The sequence below is a fragment of the Hippopotamus amphibius genome, chromosome 9, assembly GCF_030028045.1.
Source record: "Hippopotamus amphibius kiboko isolate mHipAmp2 chromosome 9, mHipAmp2.hap2, whole genome shotgun sequence".
NCBI classification, from domain to species: Eukaryota; Metazoa; Chordata; class Mammalia; order Artiodactyla; family Hippopotamidae; genus Hippopotamus; species Hippopotamus amphibius.
In genome coordinates, this window is record NC_080194.1 from 62,421,330 (window position 1) to 62,438,280 (window position 16,951).

At 41.6% G+C, this 16,951-nt stretch overlaps 1 protein-coding gene across 5 annotated transcripts in view; it reads left to right on the forward strand.

Moving 5' to 3' along the window:
- GRM5 (glutamate metabotropic receptor 5) overlaps positions 1 to 16,951 on the forward strand; it is a 508,470-nt gene that overhangs the window by 449,114 nt on the left and 42,405 nt on the right. For all 5 annotated transcript variants that reach the window (XM_057748474.1, XM_057748477.1, XM_057748478.1 and 2 more), the window contains exon 7: positions 1,426 to 2,365. In XM_057748474.1, the coding sequence (XP_057604457.1) occupies positions 1,426 to 2,365 (940 nt within the window). The remainder of the gene's footprint in view (positions 1 to 1,425; positions 2,366 to 16,951) is intronic.

A 16,951-nucleotide genomic window follows, 5' to 3' on the forward strand; every position in this document is an offset into this window, starting at 1 on the left:
CTCCAGCCATCACGTGTATAGTCCAGTCAACAGAAGGAGAAAGCCAGGAAGGGCAAAAAAGGTACTTTCCAAGATGAATCATTTTCCTCGAAGGAGTTCTCTGCTTACATCTTTCTACCTAAAACCTAATCACATGGCACATCTGACAGCAAAGGTTGCTGGCAAATGTAGCCTTTTACCTGCATCCTTTACCACCCCAAATGAAATGGACACCTGTTGCTGAGGATAAAGGGGAGAATGGATATTTGCAGGCAGACAGTAATCTCTGCCACACTGCTGAAGTGTCCAATGCTCCAGATTGCTTAATTCCTTTCCTACTCACTCAATAAAGCTATCCCAATTCTATTTTAAAAATCTAATTGACAGGAATGATCCTTCAGAGCAATGGTTCTCAACTCTGGCTACACATTTAGAAGCACTTGGAGTGCCTTTTAAAAATCCTGATGCCCAGGCCAATGAAATCAGAAATTCTGGCAGTGAAACCCAGGCCACAGTATTTTTTAAAGATATTTGAATCTAGTGTGTAGCCAAGTTTGAGAATCACTGTCCTGGGGGAATTTAAAAAGAAGGCACATAACCCAAATGATGCCAAATTGGCATGGTTTTCTGCAATGGATTCAAGGAGCAATGTTGGTCATCCTTGATGCCTTTACCTTTCACATACCCCCACATCCATTTATACAGTCTATATTGCTTCAGCAAATTCTCAAATCTCTCCATACATTTATCTCATCCAAAATCCACACAGCAACCAAAATAATGTTTAAAACACACACACAAATCTGACCACATGATTCCTCTACTCTACATAGATCCCTTCAATGACTTCCCAATGATCTAAGACTCTAATGCCCTGCAAGATCCCCTCTTGCCTACGTCCCAGACTTATCTTAGGCCACTCGTCACATTACCGTATGTGACCTCCTTTCATGCCTCCAGTGTCCCCTAGCTCTTTCCTTACAATTAATTTCTGTTTGCCAAACCTACCAAATGTACAAACTCAGCCAAACCACAATACTTGCATTGGTTAATTCCTGTTGAAGGAGGCTTTACTGCTTCCACAGACTGAGTCAAGGTCCATGCTCTATTTCTTCATGGCTCTTATCCCACCTGTAAGTAATTCTTTAAAAGTCCTCCTTACCCCCACCAATTTTTTTTTTTTTTTTTGAAGGCAGGGAATAAGTTCTTCACCATTTTGTTTTCAGAACCTAGAACAGCTCCTATCACAGAGTATGTATTTGATAATCTAAAGATAAGTATTTTATGACGGAATATATGAAGAAGGAGTAGTATAGGATACTGAGATTAGACGGGGAGGCTGGAGACACACTGAAAGGGTCATAATCACCTGCGTATAACTTAGGCACAAGTGACCCAAGTCAGTATGTCTTCCTTCTTTGTCAATGTGTGTCTGTGTCTCTGCAGGTTGTGACTTGATCCCAGTGCAGTATCTTCGCTGGGGTGACCCTGAGCCCATTGCAGCTGTGGCGTTTGCCTGCCTCGGCCTGCTGGCCACCCTGTTTGTTACCGCAGTCTTCATCATTTACCGTGATACACCAGTAGTCAAGTCCTCGAGCAGGGAACTCTGCTACATTATCCTTGCTGGCATCTGCCTGGGCTACTTATGTACCTTCTGCCTCATTGCAAAGCCCAAACAGATTTACTGCTACCTTCAGAGAATAGGCATCGGTCTCTCCCCAGCCATGAGCTATTCAGCCCTTGTAACCAAGACCAATCGTATTGCAAGGATCCTGGCTGGCAGCAAGAAGAAGATCTGTACCAAAAAGCCCAGATTCATGAGTGCCTGTGCCCAGCTAGTGATTGCTTTCATTCTCATCTGCATCCAGCTGGGCATCATCGTCGCCCTCTTTATCATGGAGCCTCCCGATATAATGCACGACTACCCAAGCATTCGAGAAGTCTACCTGATTTGTAACACCACCAACCTAGGAGTTGTCACTCCTCTCGGATACAATGGATTGCTGATTTTGAGCTGTACCTTCTATGCTTTCAAGACCAGAAATGTTCCAGCTAACTTCAACGAGGCCAAGTATATCGCCTTCACGATGTACACCACCTGCATTATATGGCTGGCCTTTGTGCCCATCTACTTTGGCAGCAACTACAAAATCATCACCATGTGTTTCTCAGTCAGCCTCAGCGCCACCGTGGCGCTCGGCTGCATGTTTGTGCCGAAGGTGTACATCATCCTGGCCAAACCGGAGAGAAATGTGCGCAGCGCCTTCACCACGTCCACGGTGGTGCGCATGCACGTGGGGGATGGCAAGTCCTCCTCAGCGGCCAGCAGATCCAGCAGCCTGGTCAACCTGTGGAAGAGGAGGGGCTCCTCTGGGGAAACTCTAAGGTAAAAGCCATGGGGGTGTTGTGGCTGAGGCAGTGGCATTTGCTTCCTGGGTCTTTTAAGTGGGAAATGCCTAACTGACTGAAACTAGGGGAGGTAGGGTGCTGGCAAAGGGCCTTGGGTATGTGCATTGAATGGTTTTTGTGGAGTAAATTGGATAGGGGCCTAGTGACTTAGTCTAAGGCTAGAAACATAAAAGTTGAGATAAAGAAAAAAAGCAAAGACTTACAACAAAAGGGAAGCGAAGTCAGAAGGACAGGGAGAGCACAGCTAAGTCACTGAGACAAGGCAAAGACCTCCAGGTCCTGAGGCGACAGAGATACACTGTGGACTAAATTCTAATTCACCAGAATAGACTAGAGAAGATTAGTGTTAACAAAGATTATTCTGAGAGCAGAGTGCCAAGAGCCTTACACATATGACTGCACTTACATGTGCCTGAACCTTTCTCCTACATTCTTGTAGAATGTAGAATTTATATTTTCTTTCTTAATGGGCAACTTGAACTTTTTGGAAAATGTCTAAGCAGCTGAAAGGGACAAAACAACAAATAGACTTTGCATATAATCTTTCTAAACAACCAGCCAGTTTCCCACTTTTTCTGTGGCCCATAGTCCCCTCCCATCCACCAAGGTCAGTATCCCAGGTAGCAGTTGTTGGCCAACTGCCATCTAAAAAGAATCTGAAGCCAACAGCCAATTATATCCCCCCTTGTGGGGGACCTTCTTATGTGGTAAATGCCCCCTGAGGCACTTCAAAAGACAAAGATCATCTTATCAGTGGCCTGAGAACAAATTTGGAGGTATTAAAAAGGCTACATAGATTGTTACTTGGAATAATATTTAGGAGAACACATCAAAATAGCTAGTCGGAACATCAATCTGCAAACTACAGAGATTTGAGAATTTTCCTAAAATTTAGATAAATAAGTGGAAGATAAATATTTTTCAAATGGAAGATAAATAGCTAATATAAAATACTAATCCTTAAACAATTCTCTTATACCCTCATTTAGCCTGCCTGAAAAGTCCTACTTTCCTATCTGCCCTAATTCTTCAAAGCGTGAATTACGGGTGATGGTAAAGGTACTGTGTCTGCTGAGGACCAAAAAGGACTCACAAGATACTTGGAGTTTATCCGCATGCCCCAATTCATTTGCATTATTAACTTGCCTCTTTCAACTCTTTTCTGATTCCTGTCTCTCATCTCTTTCCATGTACACTGTGCAAGGTATTCAACCAAATTGTAAACCTTGGGAAAAATAACCTCCTACTTCTTCAATAAATCCTGGCAATGTCATGGTCTATACACAGAATACCTTCCATATATCTAACTGCAGGCATATTTTCCATCTCCCTTCCTGACTTCTAAAACATTCTTTTTCTGCAGCTTCTGCAAGATCAGCCTTTTATTTTGCCTAAGAAAATTTATTTTTCCAAACTTTTATTTTATCAGCCTTTCTTTAAACTCTCTCTTCAAATAAAATTTCCAGGGCATCCTGATAGATAAAACACACCAGTTGCTAGAGGGACGGAATCATGAGTCTGTGGCTAAACACCCCCAAAACTCACCAGGGCAGGCTCCTTTGAGAGAACGTGGAGCAATGGTGAAGAGCACTGGCCTTGTAGCCAGCTTGCCCAGAGTTTGAACATTGGCACTGCCATTTCTTCTCTCTGAGCTTTAGTTTCTTCATCTGCCAAACTGCGATTATATCACCTACCTCATAGGATGGTCAAGAGTGAAAGAAATAATGTGTGCAAAGGCCAAGCACACAGTAGACACTTTACTGGAGGTAGCAGAGTGCAGAGTTGGGCAGCACTGGGATTAAACATCCCAGTGACCTGGGCAGCAGCACTTAACCAGCTATATAACCATAGGCAAATCACTTAACCTCTCTGTGCCTCTATTTCCTCCTCTGATGAATGGAGTTAATGAAATACATATTACCTACAGTGGCTGTAAGACTAAATGAGTAAATACATGTAACTGTATGCCACACAGTAAGTATTTCTTAAGTGTTTGCTATTATTATCAACTAAGTTAACAACTGTCAGTCTTTTTCCACACCTGAAAGTCCCTGTGTCAAGTATGCAACAAGGACGATCTTAATAACAAAGAGGGCATCATAAAAAGCAGAACAGACCTATAGATCTATTGATTATATAGCCTAGGCTTTCTAGAGCACCTCCATTTTTACACTGTCCAGCTCCTTGCTGTTCTGTAGAGTACACCCTTTGTCCCAATCTAAGCAGAGTGAGCTTGGAGTGGAGGCCTTGTCTGCTTTGTTCATCATTGTGCCTCCATGGCCTAGAAGTACTGAGAAGGGTGCCTGACACAAAGAAGACACTCAATAATCATCCGTTGGAATGTTTGCTGAATGAATGGAGTGGAAAGGTAGTAATGTGGTAGCTATTTTCTGCTTGTCTTCTTCAAGTGTGCACACTACTGCCCCCTAGTGGTTCTACTAACTTTCATAAGACTAAGCCTACAGTGATCAGTTGTTTTTTGTTTTAATTAATTTTTACTGGAGAACAGTTGCTTTACCATGTTGTGTTAGTTTCTGCTGTACAGCAAAGTGAATTAGTTATATGTATACATATATCCACTCTTTTTTAGATTTCCTTCCCATTTAGGTCACCACAGAGCATTGAGTAGAGTTCCCTGTGCTACACAGTAGGTTCGCATTAGTTATCTATTTTATACATAGTAGTGTATATATGTCAATCCCAATCTCCCAATTCATCCACCCCCTCCTTCCCCTTTGGTAACCATAAGTTTGTTCTCTACATCTGTGACTCTTTCTGCTTTACAAATAAGCTCACGATTTTTCTAGATTCCACATATAAGTGATATTATACAATAACTTGTTTTTCTTTCTGACTTACTTCACTCTGTATGACAATCTTTAGGTCCATCCGTGTCTCTGCAAATGGCACTATTTTGGTCCTCTTTATGGCTGAGTAATATTCCATTGTATATATGTACCACATCTTTATCCATTCATCTGTCGATGGACATTTAGGTTGCTTCCATGTCCTGCCATGAACACTGTGGTGCATGTGTCCTTTTGAATTATGGTTTTCTCCAGATATATGCCTACGAGTGGGATTGCTGGGTCATACAGTAGCTCTATTTTTGGTTTTTTAAGGAACCTCCATACTGTTCTTCACAGTGGCTGTACCAGTTTACATTCCCACCAACAGTGCAGGAGGGTTCCCTTTTCTTCACAACCTCCCCAGAATTTATTGTTTGTAGATTTTTTGATGATGGCCATTCTGACTGGTGTGAGGTGATACCTCATTGTAGTTTTGATTTTCATTTCTCTAATAATTAGTGATGCTGAGCATCTTTTCATGTGTTTGTTGGCTATCTACATGTCTTCTTTGGAGAAATGTCTGTTGAGGTCTTCTGCCCATTTTTTGATTGGGTTGTTTGATTCTTTGATATTGAGCTGCATGAGCTGTCTGTATATTTTGGAGATTAATCCCTTGTCAGTTGCTTCATTTGCAAATATTTTCTCCCATTCTGATTGTCTTTTGCACGGAACACAAAAGACCCAGAATAGCAAAAGCAATTTTAAGAAAGAAAAACAAAGCTGGAGTAATCAGGCTCTCTGACTTCAGACTATACTACAAAGCCACAGTAATCAGTATGGTACTGGCACAAAAACAGAAATAGAGATCAATGGAACAAATAGGAAGTCTAGAGATAAATCCACACACATATGGCCACCTAATCTATGACAAAGGAGGCACAAATATACAATGAAAAAAAGACAGTTTCTTCAATAAGTCATGCTGGGAAAAGTGGACAGCTACATGTAAAAGAATGAAATTAGAACACTCCCTAACATCATAACACAAAAATAAAATCAAAATGGATTAAAGACCTAAATGTAAGTCTGGATACTATAAAACTCTTAGAGGAAAATATAGGCAGAACACTCTGACATAAATCACAGCAACCCACTGCCTAGAGTAATGAAAATAAAAACAAAAATAAACAAATGGGACCTAATTAAACTGAAAAGCTTTTTTACAGCAAAGGAAACCATAAACAAGGCCTGCAGTGATCTGCATTACAAACATCCCCTGCATTCCTGTGGTCATCAATTTCTGCTCAAGTATAGGATCCTTAATCCCCTCATTGGTCTGATGCTTTTGCTATAATTCTAATATTCCTCTAGTAACATTAGATTACTATCTTCAACTATTTCATTTCTAATTTAGCAAATAAAGGGGCAACATAAGCAACAAAATTCTCTGATAATGCCAATAGAAAATAGGAATTCTTAGCATTTGGGGCAATATTTTAACTTGTTTTCCCTACAGGGTCATGTAGTTCTTAATGATTGGATTTTGTAGTCAGTATACCTGGGTATTAGAATATCAAATAAGGTACAGAGAGACCTTTGGCAATTGTTAACTTTTCTGTGTGCGGTCTTGGCAAATGCTGGTCTACCTATATGATTAAAGCTAAGATAGGCTATACTCTGATTATATAGAGACTTCCTTTTGCCATTAAGATATTCAGGCTGTAACCTGCTTTTGACATAGAGAAGAAGAAAGTCCCGAGAAAGCTATAATACCCTTGCATCACATACATCCAATAGCTGTGCCCCGCTTTGAAGCTGTAATTCTAAGAAATAAATTAGATCCAAACTAAAATTCCTCTATACCTCCCATGAGCTCTCAAACTAAGTATTCCTTCTCTGTGATCCAAAATCAAGATGTTCATATGTAAGATGTTCGTACATAAGATATAACTGCTTATGTACGGATTTAGCTCTCCTTTTAGTTTATAGTTTTATAAATGCCAGTGTATATCACATTGCCTTTCACACTGGGGCTTAATTAATGGGGAACAAGTTAGCTTGGGTGCTCCTAATATTTTCATATTCTGGTCTAAGTTACCTTCATTAGTTGTGCTTATCAGGCTTGAATTCTGTAATATGCCAGTAAGCCCATCTATTGGGATCTAGAGTGAGCTTAAATACATAATTTAAATCTTTGGATGTAGGTCTTTGGGGAGAAGCAGCTGCTCTGCTGGGCCTAGCCTGGTTCTGTTCCTGTCCATCTAGTGTATGGTGAAGCAGGCTGCTGTAAATCCAGATTGAGTTTGGGCCCTGTTTCTCAAAAGGGTTATCCATGTCCCTTCTACATCTCATGGCAGATGCCAAGGGCTCCATTTTAAAGAGGACACTAATTGCATAATTTAGAGTGAAAAACATAACTTCTGAGGTTATAGTGATTATATTTCCAAAAGTTAGTACATACTCTGTGAATTTGAACAAGGTACTTCAGTCTGTTTCCTTACCTGTGAAATGGTAGATAATGACACCTGTTGTGAGAAGTAATTGGATTGATAAGTGTTAAATGTTTTCTAACAGCACATAGAAAGCACTCAATAAATGGTAGGTAAGTCTGCCTACCAGCTGCAAGTAAACCTGCTTTTCAGAGACTTATATGCCTTGTTTGCATTTCATTTTCCTTATGTTAGAAGAAATATGCAGATAAACTGCTCCTGGCATTCCCCCAGGGCTCAGCGATGCCAGAGCCAACATCTCTGCTGTTCTCTAGGCCTTTCACTGATGGATGCACAAGAGCTCCCTGCATTGCACCCCTTTATGACGGAAAACAATAGTCTTCTCAGAGTCCCCTAAGAATTGCCTTTATGTCTTATCGGCCCAAACTGTCTCATATAGTTCCCCCTGGATGCAAAAGAGTATTGGAAAGCATGCATTTAGCTTTTACAACTTCTGTAATGGAGACTGGAAGGGAGGAAGGTGTCAAGTGCTTGTTGGATATACCAATGAATAGTGTCTACCTTGAAAAGTGACAGTACCTAGTAGTTTTAGTGGTAGTAGTAATACTAATAGAATTGTTTAGTGGTCACGAAATACTGAAAGTAGAAGCAATGATCATTCCCATCTTTCAAATGAGGGTTTGTGGTCCAGCATGGTTAGAACACCTGTCCTCTGTCTCATGACTAGTAAGTTATGGAGCAATTTTTAACTCAGGCCTTAGCATCAGAGCAGAGCACTTCTCATAATGTATTCTTTGGAAAGCTAGTTTCACAAATTGCTCCTTGAAAAAAGGTTACTTGGTCAAACAAGCTTGACAAAACTCTGACTATTCTTTTACTGGAGATAAACACAGAAGTCTTGCAGTGTATAAGCCAATCATCCATGTGTTAATTCTCTTCCATCTTTTCCCAACCTTACTAAACACAACACTGCTTTTTCAAGCTACTCTCTGAATTTTCTGGAGAAGTGATACTACAAGGGTGATTCTCTTTGGAAACCATCATCATAGCGAAAAGAGAAGAAATATTTCTGGGGGCCTGAAGAATAGCTCACATCTTCAGTGAGAAGGGGGCTAGAAAGAACCAATTCCACCTCTGATTATGGAGAGAGAATCACTTTTGTTCTCTGAGCACCTAAGGGAAGAAGAGAGCTAATTCTAACAGATCGAGCAGTTTTCCGAGAAATTAAATAGGCTCACCCTAGAGCACAAAAAAGAAAAGTGCCTGGAGTCAGTCATTCAATTCACTGAAATAGCAAGGGGAGATTTTTATTTTAAAGGGAGTGAGTCACTATAGATTTTTTTTATATAGAAACGTACTATTTATGCCATCAATGTATAGAGGTCCCTGTGATTAACATTTTGGTTTTAGACACTAATTTTCCCGCATGATGTGGTGCAGCATCAAATCATTGTCAGGCAGAAAATGCCATGCTTCCGTTTAGGGCCTTCACTTCAGCTCCAAATTGACAAATGAACATAAAACCAGTTCTGACCTAAATAAAGCACTGAATTTGATGAGTCTAAAGTTCTGGCTCTACGGTATTTAGAATTTCCAGGGTCATGGGGCTGAGGTTCTGAGAAGCAGTGAGCCTTTCATGGCTAAATGAATGACAGAAGCCTATAGCCCTAAATTATAAATTTTCGCAGAAGGTAAAACCCTTCCCAGGGATTCTAGTCAGGTGGCAGAAACATGAGCATTGTCTCCACCTTAATTTTAGAAACTATCATGTGCTACTTTTGTTTTAATTAACTAATTAACTTTGCTTTAATTAACATTGTCGTGAAGGCCCACTTAGGCTATTTGCTAAAGCAACTGCTAGCCCTTTCACAGCCATTGCCCACATGACAGTTTGCCTGGAAAATTGGCTCTCTTGTGTGAATTCCAATATACCCAACTATTATCAGAGCTTTGATGATTTCCAGTTGCTTAGATTTCATTAAGCGGTGATTAGTCTTTATGAAGTGATGCTCTTGCTATTTCTCCCTCTTTAGACTCCTCTGCCTCCTCCTTCTTTCTCTCCAGATCTTTTGTATCTTCCAAGGCCCAGGTTCCTCAGTAAAACCCTATGAGATTAAACTATGTCACAGATTTTCCTTCATCTGGACTCAGAACATTTAGCACACCTTCCTCGCGCCTTCTTCATTTATTATTTATTCACAAACATTTACTGAGAGCTGAACATCGCCAGGCATTGTGCTAGGTCCTGGGGATGTGTGTTTTGTGTATGCAAGCAGTAATTTCACAACTACCTAATGAGATCTTAAAAGCATCTGGATTAACATATACACACTACTATATATAAACTAGATAACCAACAAGCACCTACTATATAGCACAGGGAACTCCACTCAATATTTTGTAATAACCTATTAAGGGAAAAGAATCTGAAAAGGAACATACACACACACACACACACATATATATATAACTGTATCACTGTGCTGTACACCTGAAACTAACACGATATTGTAAATCAACTACACTTCAATTTAAAAAATATCTCCCTCAATGCCGAGTATAGCGCCGACACTTGCAGTGCTCCGTGACAGATGGATGATGAGTCTGGTGGGCAGCAGCTTTTAGGGCTCACACTGCCACTCACTTCACTGACTTGACTGCCCGGATTTTAGCTGATAATGCTTTGCTCTAAAATATAAGAAGGAATACATTTTCCCAAAATCGAACCTTTTTTTTTTTTAAATCAAGCCTCTATTAAGTGCCTATTCTGTGCCAAGCACTGTTATAGATTCTAGGGATAAAAAGATAAATAAAAAATAGTCTTTGAGGTGCTTTCTGTCTCCTGAGACAGAATTAAAAACAAGTAAGTTCAATAACAGGGCCGTGATGGGGTCTTCGGGGGAGCAGAGGGACCCAAAGGTAGAGCAGTAAATTCTACACGTTGGGAATTAGCAAAACTTTCCAAAGGAACCAATTCAAATGATAGAAACTATCTAAACATTTTAATTTCTGCTAAGATGTCTTCAGGGCTTCTCCACTGGCTATGGCAGGATAGAGCCAAACTCTCATTACCTGGCAGGAAAGGCCCCTGATGGTATAACAACTCCTTCCCTGGCCAGCCTTGCATCTAGTCACTCCCTGCTTGACTTTCCATACCGACCCACTCACAATTTTCTTGCTTTCAAGCCTCTATCAAGGTGGCTACTTTGGTATAAAATATACCTGCCCCACTTAGCTTCAACTCTTACTTGGCCAACTCATACTCATTTTCAATATCACTTCTATTGGAAAGCCTGTCCTGACCATCTGGTCCCTCTCTTTATGGTCTAGATGAGCATGTGCTTCTCCCTATAGAGCGTTTATCAAGTTTGTTATAATTACCTGCTTAACTGTAAGACTCCCTTACTCACCCACATGTGTGCACATGTACACACACACACACACTATACCATGAATTTACTAAACACAATTTTCTGTGCCACTTGCACCCAACACAGTATACCAGACACATAATCAGCACTGAAAACTATTTGTTAAGTGGATGGATGGATGGACGGACAGATGGATACATAAATAATGATGCTTGAGCTACTGATACATTGGCATTTGACAATGAACAAAGAAGGACTAAAGATAGTGAATAATTATATTTTTTGAGCACTTGCTACGGGCCAGGCACTACTTAAACCCCTTACAAGTATTAACTCTTTTAAATCCTCATTTTATAGATGAGGAAACTGAGGCAGGCAGTGGCAAATTTACTTGCTTGAGTCCAAAGTAAGTAGAAGAGGCAGAATTAGAAGCAAGGCTGGTTTCAGAGCCCAAGCGGGTAACCATTAAACAGATGTTCCCCATTCCAGCTCTTATACATTATGGCCTGAACTGTGAAAAACAGATTGAAAGGGTGTGAAGCAGTGGTCCCCAACCGTTTTGGCACCAGGGATGGGTTTCGTGGAAGACAATTTTTCCATGGATGTTGGGGGTGGAGGGGTGCGATGGTTCAGGTGGTAATGCGAGCAGTGGGGAGTGATGGGGAGCGGCAGATGGAGCGTCACTCGCTAGCCCACTGCTCACCTCCTGCTGTGTGTCCCGGGTCCTAACTGGCCACAGACCAGGACCCCTAGTGTGGAGAACGACTGTCTTTCAAGGAGTTTCCCTGAAAACTGATTCTTTATACACCGTACTTTCTCAACACAGTCATACCTTCAGCTGAGCCTGATATGATTTACTTTTATGCTGTTTATGAATAATATACATGGAAGTCTTTGAGATAAAATTTGAACTTTAAGGGCTGCCTGAAATCTTTTCTATGAGTGGCGATTTTTAAATATCTATACAGATTTTTCTTGTAAGGAAAAAATTCTGACTGACCCATTTTTACTACTTATTATAACTAGGATTATGAGGATTTACACTACTTCCCTGTATAATAATAATAATAATAATAATAATAATAATAATAATAATAATTTCTTCCTCCACATCCTTTTTTTTTTATTTTTGCTGTCTAATTTCATATACAATCTCATGAAACAGACAAAGAATCCTAATGTTTCCCACCTTGGTCCTGTCCAGTTTAATTCCAACCAGAGTTTTTAAACTAATCCCTTTATACTAGGAACACGGCTGAATTCTAGGACTACAAAGACAAATAAGACACAAGCCCTGCCCTTAGGAGCTCACAGAGAAGTGGGGAAAGCCAACCCATATACAAATCATTAATTTTTCTAGCATATGGAGTAATAAAGGAAAGAATGCACAGGGGAGGCAGAGGTCACTAAAAAGGGGACTTTGTCCAATCTGGAGGTTTCAGGAAGGCTTCCTGGGCAGGTGACACCTGGGTTGAATCACAAAGGATGGAAGATGCAGCGAGCCAGGTGAGAACCAAGGGGTACACTGTTCTGGGGAAGACTGTGAATGACAGCCCAGAGGTATGATCCAACTGGTGTGTGCAGGGAATGAGAGTGTGTAAAACGTGGGTCAACAGGTGACAGGAAATGGGCTGGAGAGGTTTAGCCTGAGGAGCTGTCTGCTGACCACCTCCCAGCTCTCTCAATTTCCTTTCAATAACCTCTTTGTTTAACACCCACTTCAAATATCTCATTTCCTCACACTCACAGCCACCTTCCAACACGAACTTGACGCCTCCCCACCTATCCTTAGGCAAAACTTAAGATGTCCTCACCCTTTCTCCCTGCTGGAGAACAGACAGATTCCTTTGTGCTTTTACAATAATGATTATTAGTGACCTGCTTCATCCTTTATGTAGTTAACACTTATTGTGCAACTACTTTTTACAGAGACTGTGCCAGGTACTTTGATATATACTATCTCATTGGGTCTTCACACAATGTTGTATAATAGAAAGCATCACCCCCATCCACAGGTAAGAAAAAATAGTGAGAGGCGTAGAGGTTAAGCTACTTTAATTTAGGGCATATTTAATAAGTAGTAAATTTCGGATTCACACCCAGGTCCGTAGGTTTCCATAGCTTTCTTTCATTCTAATATTGCCTTCCTGACAGATTCATTTTTCTCGACCATGTATCCCATTTTATTGTTGTTGTTGTTCATAAGTAAGCTCATGGTGAATGTATTCCTGCCACATAAAATATTCATATTTTGATTCTGATTTTATACCCAGGGAAATGACCCCAAAGGTGACTTTTTTTTTGGTACACAGACAGACCAGTCGAGGTGACGTCATGGAACAAGGCAGCCTGTCGGTGCCGCTTATGTTCCAACCTGGCAGAAACAGTGTGGTGTGGGGAAGGAAGCCTGGGCGGCAAGGACGTGGGTTCCAGTCCTGGCTCCGCCACGTCCAAGCTGGCATCTTAGACAAACACTGACCTCGCAGAGCCTCTGGCCGGTGAGGACAATGGTACACATCACTCCCTGTATTACACTCACAGGGTCATTGTGAGCATTACATAGGGGATGGCCCACAGTCCGGGTTCATGAGATGTGACCCCTGATCGTGGGGTCATCTCAGCTCCTATTGACCCCACACACAGTCCTGGGGACGTAATATGAGGAGGTTCCATAACATCATTCTTCAGGAAAGTTACTGAAATAAGACATTTGACCTTGGAAATCTGGCCTGAATTACTAGTAAATCAGTGCTATATCCTGGGGGCCCTTGCCCTCCAAATTTCCATCATACTCTTAGGTAGTAGGTTAAGAAGTTTCCATTAAACTACTTTTTAGAAGTCAGGCTTTCCTCAGAGTTTACAGGTGATTTAGGTTTTAGCCATTTTTCTCATTCTCCTTGCAGTTTTGGTAGTGCATTTATATTTCTTCATGAAAAAAACATTTTTGACTTTCAACTTGACCTAGAACATACGGCTCCATTTCACCTATTGTATAGAAACAAGATGACGAATCACCATGGTAGATTTTATACATAACATAATATGGAGCTCTCCTTGGTGAGGCAAGTGTGTGCTCACACTGTTCACTTACGTTTAGCAAAACAAAAGAAACATAAAACAAAACAAAACAAAAAAGCAACAGAAGGAAAGAGTTACAAAATCCCTCCCCCTCACAAGCATAAGCTTGCTGCCCGGCCTGGCTCTGAGGCAACACAACCGATACCCTGAATGGTGGGAGCTGCCAGAGAACGCGACTCTCTGCGGAGCTAGAATCGCAGAGCCAAAAATGCCAACTAATAACACGATTTTCTCTAATTTGTTATTCATGTGGCTTTCTTAGTTGGAAAGAAAAAGAGAGACCATGACTTGGTAAACAAACAGATCTGTCACTGACCTTGCTCTTCAGAGAAACAAACAATAACTGAAAACAAAATGTGGTGAAATCCTAATGAAGCTCCCAGGGAAGATGAGGAAAATTACAACCCGAATTTGTGAAGCAATTCCCAACCACCTAAGAGAGGAAATACTGGTTAATATTGATTAATGTGCTGCTGACGCAGGCCTCATACTTTGAAAACCACAAATTTCCATATGCTAAGCTCACAACCACCATGTGAATTAGATACGATTATTATTTTGTTTTAAAAGTGAGAAAACTGAAGCACAGAGAGGTTCATTGATTTCTCCAAGACTGCACAACTGTTAGGGAAACAGGTGGGATTCACACCCAAGATCCCCTGAGTCTAAACACCATGTTTTTCTCCACAACAGCATGACTGATAAGCTCTGAAAAGGAAGATATATCAAACGGGTGATTGTTCCTCCTTCCTGTTTGCCCCATATTAGGACTTTTGCTTTGTAGACTCACTCAACTCTAGGGCATGGCCTGCCCATTATCTTACCTAGGGGTGAGATTAGAAAACTGCTATTACAAGAGGCTTGCTATTGGTTGGAGTATTAAGCATACTTCCAACTCTGCTCATCTGGTAAAATTCCATAGCAGTCTCCGAGATGACTCTAAAATGTGCTTCTGCCCTCTTCCCTTTCAGCTGTGGGGCAGTACACACCTTCCTTCCTAAAGCCAATGTGCAATCAGGAGATCAGGCATCACTCTTCTACATTCAAGTCCAAATACATAATTGCATCAGTGCCAAGTGGGGGCAGGGGGGGATGTGGTTAACTCACGGGAGATGTGAAAAGGCCTTGGGATACAAATTGGCCACAATTTCAGTATGCGATCATCACATAATATTGCCATAACAACAAAAGCAAGCAAGCAAAGACACTTTCTTCAGTCTTAGATGGCATGGGTAGAACAAAGGAGGTGAGGGAATGGTACAGCGGCAGCATGGATGTCCTCTGTGGCAGGCAGAATAACGACCCCTCAACATGGTAGCATCCCACTCCCTGGAACCTATGAGCATGTTGCCTTCCACGGCAAAGGGACTTGGAGGATGTGCCTGTGTTAAGGCTCTTGAGAAGAGATTGCCCTGGATCATCCAAGTGGGCCCAATGTAATCGCAAGGGTCCTTATAAGAGGAAGGCAGGGATGTCAGAGTCAGAGAGAGATCTGAAGACGCTGCTCTGCTGACTTAGAAGATGGAGGAAGGGTCTAGAGGTCAAGGCAGCCTCTAGAAGCTACAAAAAGCAAGCAAATGCATCGTCCCCGAGAGCTTCAGGAGTGAGGCCCTGCTAACACCATGATTTTAGCCCAATGAAAGCTATTTTGGACTTCCGATCTACAGAACTGTAAAATAATACATGTGTATTGTTTTAAGTCACTAAGTTTGTGGTCATTCATTACAGGAGCAATAGAAAACATATACCCTCTGTAAGATCTGGAGCACAAGCACTGACCACAGCACTCCCGAAAAGATATCTTGCCTCAGGCAGAAAGGGGGAGATTTTGGTCTTCTCCACACAAAACTTCTGTGAGGTTCCATGACATTCTCCAAGGTTTTACTCTGGTCAGACGTCTCACACACACATATACACATACTCTACCAGAGATCACTGAGGCAAGAACATTTTCTTATGCGTCCCTAGGTTGGCTCTGAACAGGAACTCCTCAGTAAATTGTCATCGTGGTCGCACAGGAGATAAAAAGGAGATCAAGCCCTACTGAGGCCCTACTTTCATTCCTCAAAGTATAAAAGGGCCCCACTGTGCTGCAACATCCATCTCAACTTCTCCCTAGATCATGTCTTGTCCACTTCACTCTGGATCCCGAGGGAAGCAGGGTCCACTTGACTCGCTGGTGACAGTCTGGCACACTGGATAGTGTGTTCTGACTCAGACAGACACACTGTGACACTGCGGGGGGAGAGAGGGAGGAAGGAACATCTGAGGGAAATGAGAAGGAGTCTGAGTTCAGAGTGAACCGCAGGCACGTCTCTCAGGGACTATCCAGCCCCTGGGTACAGCCAAGTGTGCAGCCCCTCGCTGAAGAATGGACCAGGGCACGAGTAGGCTTTCCTCCTCCAGGCACAGACTTAGTGGCTGCCAGGACAGCGAAATGAGAACCAAATGTTCCAGTTCAGATGGACCAGCAAGCACTTTTCCCTTTCAATAGTTAACTAACGAAAATATAAGAAAAAATCGATTCCAACCTCCACTCACAACAGGAGTCTAACTTTAGGACTTGTTTTAATCTAAAGGATGTTTGAAATATCTGATGATACTTGAGAAAAAGTGAGCAAATTGACTTCAGTGAGGAACTTGCAAAGACACATCAGCAGAATGTTAATGTGCCGAACAGGAGCTGAGCAGATGCAGACTTCTGATGTCTTGCCTGTCTCTTTCACCTTCAAACTCCAAATCCCTGCATCAAAGCACATGTTATCTAATTTCCCCTTGGACATTTCCAGAGGCTTTCGTTTAATTGTATTCACTGTGCAGACACTGCATTGTGACTGCTTCTCCAGGGAGAATGGTGCCAGACAGAGCGCAAGCT